Source organism: Macrobrachium rosenbergii, chromosome 40, assembly GCF_040412425.1.
Source record: "Macrobrachium rosenbergii isolate ZJJX-2024 chromosome 40, ASM4041242v1, whole genome shotgun sequence".
Lineage (NCBI taxonomy): Eukaryota > Metazoa > Arthropoda > Malacostraca > Decapoda > Palaemonidae > Macrobrachium > Macrobrachium rosenbergii.
In genome coordinates, this window is record NC_089780.1 from 18,710,184 (window position 1) to 18,719,009 (window position 8,826).

At 38.3% G+C, this 8,826-nt stretch overlaps 2 protein-coding genes across 6 annotated transcripts in view; one reads left to right on the forward strand and one right to left on the reverse strand.

The window, feature by feature from the left end:
* LOC136826202 (zinc finger protein 585A-like) overlaps nucleotides 1–8,826 on the reverse strand; it is a 65,946-nt gene that overhangs the window by 38,938 nt on the left and 18,182 nt on the right. The gene's annotated exons all lie outside the window — the stretch shown is intronic.
* Nucleotides 67–8,654, forward strand: LOC136826200 (uncharacterized). 5 transcript variants are annotated; one of them, XM_067083266.1, is made up of 4 exons: nucleotides 67–475; nucleotides 4,756–6,285; nucleotides 6,756–6,920; nucleotides 8,064–8,654. In XM_067083266.1, exons 1-4 carry the CDS (start codon nucleotides 437–439, stop codon nucleotides 8,256–8,258), a joined length of 1,929 nt encoding a protein of 642 aa, XP_066939367.1. In that variant the 5' UTR covers nucleotides 67–436; the 3' UTR covers nucleotides 8,259–8,654. The 5 variants fall into 5 exon arrangements, with proteins under 5 accessions (XP_066939367.1, XP_066939372.1, XP_066939368.1 ...); XM_067083271.1 differs by having other exon boundaries at nucleotides 118–137; XM_067083267.1 differs by lacking the exon at nucleotides 67–475 and adding an exon at nucleotides 1,861–2,005.

The window sequence follows — 8,826 nt, forward strand, 5'->3', positions numbered from 1 at the left end:
CATAACAGACGTTATCTGAGAGAGCGAAGCAGAGGAATGACTGATAAGATAAAAAGGCCCTTTCTCGCCCACACTTGTGTCCCCATCAGGCTCTGAGATGACTAACCAAAAGCCCAGAAGCCAGGAGACATGGCTAAGTAATTCAGGGGGTCCCTGATTCCTCTGGATTTCCAGAGCCTGTCATCACCTAAGAAGGAGTCCTTTAACACGAGTTTTTTTTTTCCTCGTATGCGCGAAACTGTGTTGGTCAGCCACGTCCGTTGGGGTCCCATAAACAATAGAAAATTGTGAATTGTGAATAATATATAGTGCATAGTGCATTCGTGTTTTAAACACTGCATGAGTATGTGTATGTGAAAAATTGTGTATTCTGACGGTTGGTTTAATGGCGTTGCCAAGGGTATTCATTAGATTAATATTGTTGGAACCCTGAAAGATGTTGAAAAGCTGCTACTGCCCCCAACAACAGAGAAAGGTCATTATTTCTTTATCTTTTTTTATAATCTGTATTCTTAGCTAGCTTTATATGTACGTGAACATAATCTGAATAATGAAAATGGAGAAACAAACCCACAGTTATATGTGGGTACAAAAATACATTTAAAAATATGTATGTACCCATACACAACTGTGGATTTGTTTCTCCATTTCAAGACTCATGCTACTGTGAATATTATCTTAATTAAATGAAAATGATAATAAAAAATCTATGATAAATTACACGATTCATACTACTCACATGATCTGCTTCCATTCTGAAAAATATACAATCTTTTCCTTCACTTATTCAAATATTATTCCTCAGAACGTTCTCTGAATTCTAGATACCAATGGTATAAGTTTTAGACTGTGTCCCCCCCCTTTTTTTTTTCTTAGAAAGGATGGCTCCAGAAGGTGTTGCATATCTTTTCCTAAGCAGTCTTACTGGGGTGGCTTTAATAGTTACAGCACCTGCTCCGTGGGTGCTTGTTAGGCTTATATTCTGGCCTGAAATGCTGTCCCTAGCTTGCTACCAAACTGGCTCAAATAACTACCGCCATTTGTAATAAGTCATCAGGGTTTGAAATTCTGTATAGTTTACGACGAAATATAACTGACAACAAAAGTGAGGATGAAATTACTGCTACTACTACTAAAACTACTACTAGTACTAATGCTACAACTACTACTCATGCTACTAAAACTAATACAACTACCACTACTAATACTACTATTACTACTACTACGCGCACACACACACACACACACACACAAGAACCACGTAACACAGACTGGGTTTCTTGTGGAATGGGCATTTGAATTGTTACGAATATTTACTTTCAAGTCTTTGGTAACAACTATGTTACAAGTGCAGTTATAATTGATCTGATCCTGTGATCAATGAACGTAAAAGGGAATAAGTAACTTAATTATATGCACTGAATCACTTACTGCATTTTCAGTAACATATGTTTATTTTTAATCCCTATTGAAATTAACTTAAACCGAAATTCATATTGAATTTTATTAATAAAATCTGAAAAATAGGGTTAAATTAAAACTTACTTCGAATGTTAATAAACATTTCTACAATTTAATATTTTACCTCTGACTTAACAAGAAAGATGAGGTATATTTCAATGTAAGGAAACAATTATTGATGACTGTTTGGGAAAACTGCGTTCAACGGTGGCGGTACCTTGTCTTATCCGGGCTGGAATAAGTGTTTGTCTCTGTCGTCTATAAGTCTGACTTGTACCAGAGACCTTATATATTGTATCATGACTGGTACCAGGCCTCTGCTCGTACGGTACCGAGTTTAGCTGCCCTCTAGTGACGACATTGCAAAGACTCCCTCTTTCTCTCTCAGCTGTTGAGTGCATCAGTCCATACTAAGATCTCAGCCGCCAAGGGCGAGAACTAAATAGAGCTCTGTTGTTGCCACAAGATCTTGAAAACGTTTTTTAGTGAAAACTTGTATTATACAAATGTCTCTAAGGTGTTAGTGCCCGTTACTATCAATATGGTGAGAATGACAGTATTGTTTTGTAGTTCTTTTAGTGAATAGGTTGCTAAATGCAAGGTAGATAGAGTTTTCCCCATCCGGTGTAAGCTGCCAGATGCGTTAGACTAGACCTACCGTACATCTTCGCAGAGCGTGTGCTTTGGAAAATACTGTTTTATTCTGTCATTTTAGTTCCGTTAAACGTAGCCTTCGGCAAAGAACGAAAAGAGGTTTTATTTTAAAAAAAGATGCGTCGTTAAAATAACTTACTGTTCAAAAAACTTTGTGAAAACTGGCAACGCCTGCTTTCTCGAACAAGCAAGCACATCCCCTGCCGTGCCGGTAGAAGAAGAGAATTGCAAGTTTCAGACTTCAGTGATACCGTGCAGTGATCAGAGTGACTTACGTAGGCTTTCCGCAAGTCATTCTCCTTAATATTTTGAAAAATTAGTCACTTCAACTTGTCAAGTTTCCCCCAAGTGCGTCTGTATACTTCTGAACTGTGTTGGAGAGTTGAACTGCCCCAGATGCGAACGCATTCAGTGTGCGTTTACTGCAAGACTTTGAATGTCATGCGTTCAAGTATGAATGTAAACAGTACAGAACCATTCAGGTTGCTGGACACATATTATTATTATTATTATTATTATTATTATTATTATTATTATTAGTGTGGAACAAGCATAAATTGCATTACTAGGCAAGCAAGATCCAAGGAAATAGATTGGCCGGATGCGAGAAAAAAAAGATAATAAAAAATAAATTGAAAAAACACACGTTTTGTGAGTATATTTACATATGTAATGATAATCTGGTCACATTCACTCGTGACTAATACGTACATTTGTATACTATTATACACAAACGAAATGGGCGAGTGTAAATAATGCACAGATATTCCAGTATAAAAGTTAGCGTTCATTGCTTAAAATGAACATAAACAAAACGGATAAAATGAAATACAACAGGAAGTGGTGAGGAAAACTTTTCTTATAGCAATTGCACTTAGAAGCATCGCACCTCCATATCAGTAGGTGTAAAAACTCATTCTTATAGCTCTCATCTGCGTAGGCCTAGGGTCTTCCAACTCTCCTGGTTTCTACATCAGCCTAGCTGCCAATGTCATGTCCTATAATTCTCCCAGGAGTTGTGTGGAGGACATGTCCTAGACATAACCATCTCTCTTTCATCATTATCTAGTGTACTATGTTACATATTTAATTATTTTCCTTGATATGCTGTTAAATTAATAATATTTTAGTTACTGTTTAGTATTTTGCAACTTTGTTTTGCTCTGAAGAAACTTTTTTTTTTGTATTCTGCAACACTTCTAAATTTATTTTACCAAAAATCGTGTAATTTGAAGCCATGTGGGGAGTTACATTGAATCGCGCTGAATCATTTCGCACACGTCAGGGCGATCGTGCACACGCGCGCGCGCGCGCACACACACACACCCTTAATCACACAGAAGATGACAGAGAGATTTATAAGGTACAGCTTTTGTAAATCCTGCTACAAGGCGTTTTAGTTATCCAGTAAATTAGAAACACCACCAAAGTGAGTGTTGTCTCTCTAACAGTCCAGACTGGGGGAAGCTCAACCGAACAGACGAGTGATCAGTATAATATAAACAACGATGTCGTACGACTCAAAACGCCGTTAATCTCACCATTTCCGAAGGGATTTTCGATCAAATGTTCATTGAACAGGGACACATTTACTGCACTATTTTGCTCCGTGAATGTCGAGCTATAGACCATTTGCTTGCGTGATTTTCAGCATCGTCTTGCACCATGATTCCAAGAGTTGCCAGTTTTGTTTATTTAAAAGTTTTAGACGTTTGAACTTAATGCGCGTCTAGGCGGACTGCACCTACTGTAGACCTACAGAGTAAAAACATTCAGTCTCAAGTTCTTAACCAAAAACGGAGTTTCTCTACGAAGTAAATTTTTTTTTTAATACTTGAAGTCACTCACCCTGTAGATTCCAGCCAAGATAATGAACTGCTCTTACTGTAAAGTGCATTATAATCTATTTTGCAATATATTGTGAGAACTGAATAAAATATGCATGCATAATTCTAGTAAATAAGAATTACTTTTCACTGACAGATACCTGAGAAAGGATAGCTAATAATAAACGTGTCCATTAGTATAGATTAAAATGACAAAAACCCGGGAATCAAGACCTGAATATGTGCGTGACTGGCTCCAACCACCACCCCCTCCCCCCGCCCCAGCATCTCTAACTACTGTTGACTTTTGTTTTTTGTAACATTATTAAGATTATTTTGCATTATACCTACGGAGAGTGACTACTAAACATTGTAATACTGAAAAGCAACTGAGACACAAATCGCCTTAAATTACATCAAGATTTTGGCAATCTGGATCTACAAATTTAAGATAATTTCTTAGATTTATCATTTAGCAATATTTTTTCCTTTACGCTCTTTCAAGATCTCACCATAAAGCACACATTGAAGAACACTTTATATAAAAATGACGTCATTCTCATGAAAGGTCACAAAATCACACAGGTTGGAATATTGCCAAACTTCGAACATGATTTGCAGCAAATTATGTTTGTTTGCAGTTTGAACCCCTTTTTGACACTGGATACCTGCTATGCATATATGTGTGTATGTTTAATGAGTGTGTTGATGCATATAATTTACATATGCAATGTTATACGTACTGTATTTTTGTATGATGCAGTAGATGCAGCATTCACTGCAGTCTTTCAATCTGCTATATATTTTTTCACAGGCTGATCATCTTGGCACCAGAAGGACGTGCAACACATGCAAGAGAACTTACACTAGCATGCAGTCAGCCTCCAGAATTCTGGACTGTGGCCATTGCTCTTGTAAGGAATGCCTTAACCACACCCTAAAATACAGAGACAGGTGCCCGTTTTGTCTTTATGCAACTGCATTAGCAACCACACAGGGTTCCCATAGATATAATTCGACAATGAGTAGAAAAGGAAAGGCTTTAGCTTCTACTGGTGCCATACCGCGCAAAATTTCCTCTCAGACGAGGATGAAGAAGAGCTCTTCTGTGGCTGATCTGGAGTTCTGGCATGGTGAAGTCAGAGAAAGAAGATACAGTGACGGAATGGAAAAACCAATAAAGTGCATTGAAGAGAGTGGCTTTGCTAGTCGGAGAACTGTAAAACAAAGTACATTTATAGAGGAAGGGGTGAAATATTATCAGGAACAACAGACTGTTGAGTTCCCTGCTGGGTTTACCGGTGAAAAAATGGGTGAAACTGTGAGAAATTATGCTCTTCGTGAAGTAGAGAATTTACTGTGTTGCAATACAGTTCAAGGAGCATTTGATGTTGCAGAAAATCCAGTGATGCGTGTCAAAACTGATTCAGGTCTTCATATTGATGAAGATCTAGCGCCGGATGAAACAAGTGATTCTAGTCTTGATGTTGAGGAAAACCTTGAGCCTTGGAATCCTAACGACAAACGTGTGGAGGAAGATTTAACTGAATCATGCAAACCTTTAGGCACCAATGGACTTCCAAACAGCAGGAACACCGGAGAATATAATCTCGATCCTACTGACTTGATTCATTTTGAAGAACTCGATCCCAACAATCATGATGAAGATGAAGAAAGTGAGACGTCTGCTCTGGAAAGTGTTTTCAGGCTTAATTCCCAGCATTCTGGAAGTTCTTCCAGTGTTCAGAGGGAGCCATTCATTGGCAATAATGGCCCGCTTTTGGTAGATGTGGATAATACGGCTGGTCACTGCCCAGACCATAGTCTTCCTTATTCTTTTGTCTGCCTAACATGCAACGTGTGGGGATGTCCTTCTTGCTCGGAGAATGATCACAGAGAAGACTTAGACTCATGTTTCATAGTCCATGCCCAGGAAGGTGTGAGGGTACTGAAACTCACATTCAAAGACAACGCAAGAAAATTAATGAAAAATGCAACGAGAATTAAGAAGATGGTATGCAGGGAATCAAGTGCTGCGAAAATTGTATTTGACCATTACGAAAAGAGAGCTGCTGACATTAGACGGGAGTTGACAATTGTGGAAAACAATATGTCCGAGATTAGAAAGATTTTAATCACAGAGAACGATGCCAAAATGGATGCCAGATCTGTCATTACAACGCTGAGAGACACCTATGCAAGAATCAGAGGGTCAGATAATTGTGGAGATCTTATAAGTGCAATGAATTCTCTCAGTACTTGCAGTTGCATGCTAGATCGGTATTCAGGCAAAGGTCCCCAAATTGTCACTGTTATGCCAAATATTCAATTAGACAAAAAGGAGGTGAGTTAATATTTTGTGTCCATCATTTCGATGTTTGTTTGTAAAATAATTTCGTTGCAACAAAAATCTGTTATTTTAACATGGAGTAAATATTTAATCAATTTATCATGATAGAAAGCAAATGTCTAAATGTAATATCTTGAAATATTTCCTCATATAAGGTCATAACATTAAGCAGTGGGTAACTGACTGCTCAAGAATATTACTAACCACTGAAAGTTGTATAGTTATCTTAAAAAACTGACCAATTAAATTCATACACTGAGGGTTTCCACATCTGAACATTTTATTTGTGCAAGGGAAAAATTGAATTAATGAGACCTGAATTCATTTTCAGAGGCCTCTCAAATTCATCGATTTAAGCCATAAACAAGAAATAGCTACTAGCCAGAAAAAATATTTGCTGAAGTAGATGCAGTCTTCATGAAATTGCTGTTTTCTGTACATCATTATATCTTTTCGTTTAACAGGATATAATAAGCCTATTGAATGCCGGTGCCCCTGTCTATGGTATGCAAGAGAGGAACGGGACCAAACAGTTTGCCCAACTGTCCTTAGGAGACGAAGGGATTCTGGTCCACTGTCTCAGAGAAGATGTGTACCCCAATGATGGAGTGGCCATCTTGGTTCATCAGGTAAACAATTTGTATATATTTCAGGTTTATTTTTTTTTTGAGAAATCTTCTTGCCTTGTAACCCCGTAGGAGGGTAGTGCTGTCGGTGCGCTTCATGTGGTGCACTGTAGGAATTACTGAAGATTGTCTGCGGCGTCCCTTTGGCCACTAGCTGTAGCCACTTTTTAGCATTTTACTTTACCTCAAAGAATGGCTGAAAGTGCCCCACTTCTTGATAACAAAATTTTCGTAAATCATTAGTATTGCTTAGTACTGTACATATTGCCCAATTACCTTCTCTAAGAAATAGTATTGCACTGTACTGTAACTGCCACTTTTAATAAAACTTGGTAAAACGCTTACTAGCACGATTTCTTCTTCATTTTACTTCTCAAAGTATAACTATTGATGATAGTAAAGCAAGTCTGTTACAAGTGTTTCGGTACCTATCCTGGTTAATTATGTTACAAAGTTCCTAACTGACAGCTAGGCCCATTTGGGTGGTAGAAATATCAGAATCTTTTCAACCACGAATTCTGATTTTTCTTTTTTTTGCACTCTAAATCAAGTTTAGAAATAAGCTCAGTTTCCTTCACTTAGTAAAACAGACTAGGATATTCTCCACAGCCCAAGTAGACAACAGTCCTTATGGTAGCACTTGGCTGGGGCGATTTACAAAACCCAGTTAAGGACAAAACCTAGACTACAAAGAGGGCCATAACATTCCTATCGTGGTTACAGCTGTCACTGTATACTTAGTAATATGCTTGGGGTTTTATTATTTAGCAATACTTTCACACACTCTTCAGGGATACATATGTACAGACATCATCATCATCACTGTTACCTCCAGCAAGGCGTGATACAAAGGGCCTCTGTGAAATTCCACCAACAGAGAGATGCTACAAGCTACTTGAGATATAAATCTCAATGTTCTCACTGTTATATATATATATATATATATATATATATATATATATATATATATATATATATATATATGTATATATATATATATATATATATATATATATATATATATATATATATATATATATATATATATATATATATATATATATATATATATAGAGAGAGAGAGAGAGAGAGAGAGAATGTTCCCCGAACTCCATATCACACTAACACCATTCTCTTCTCTTGCAGTTCGAGTCTCTCTCTGCAATGCTACCGGAAGAGTCTCCCGCCATTTTCTTCGACATCGGCTGGGCAGGAGAAAGGAGAGGCAGAGTCTACGTCAGCCTCTTCGGAACCACCCTAGGAGTCGCCAGGCCATCATGCTGTGTTCGGGGGAGAAGGGCCCCTCCTACAGGAACACCAGCTTCTATGAGTACCAGGTAACGTCAAGCAGGTGGTCTGCTAATAAGCGCCATGCCATCCTCTACGGAGGAGACTACGAGGAGAACGATGGCTCCGGAGGGAAACCAATTCTCGAGGATATCCTAGACGGAGAAGAGTACACTCATCCTGCGAAGGAAGGGCTCATGGTGAGCTGGCCGGCAGCCGATCACTGGCGATCCGGATCTTTCGGCTTCTACCTTGTAGCCGGTACGCCGAAGACCGTTGACACGGCGTTTGGCGTCGTGTCCCACAGGCTGGGGATTTTGAAGGCCGCAGCCGAGCAAGATCCCGTCACGAACGCTTACGTCAGCGACTGCGGGTTTGTCATTCCCTTCTAGCGACTGGAATTGGCTGTATCCGTATCCTTAACCGGAATAAAAATATATTCATATTTAATCATGCTTGTTATATAACCCATTTATTGGCAGCTGCAGAAACAAGATATTGGCTTTTTCATTTTTTCACCTGTTTGGCTACACTGTCCAATTATAACAATAACTTAGTTTATAAAATGTTTTACTTTTCCATGAATCAGTGACTTTAGATAAGAAATGATTAGTTAAAGAAA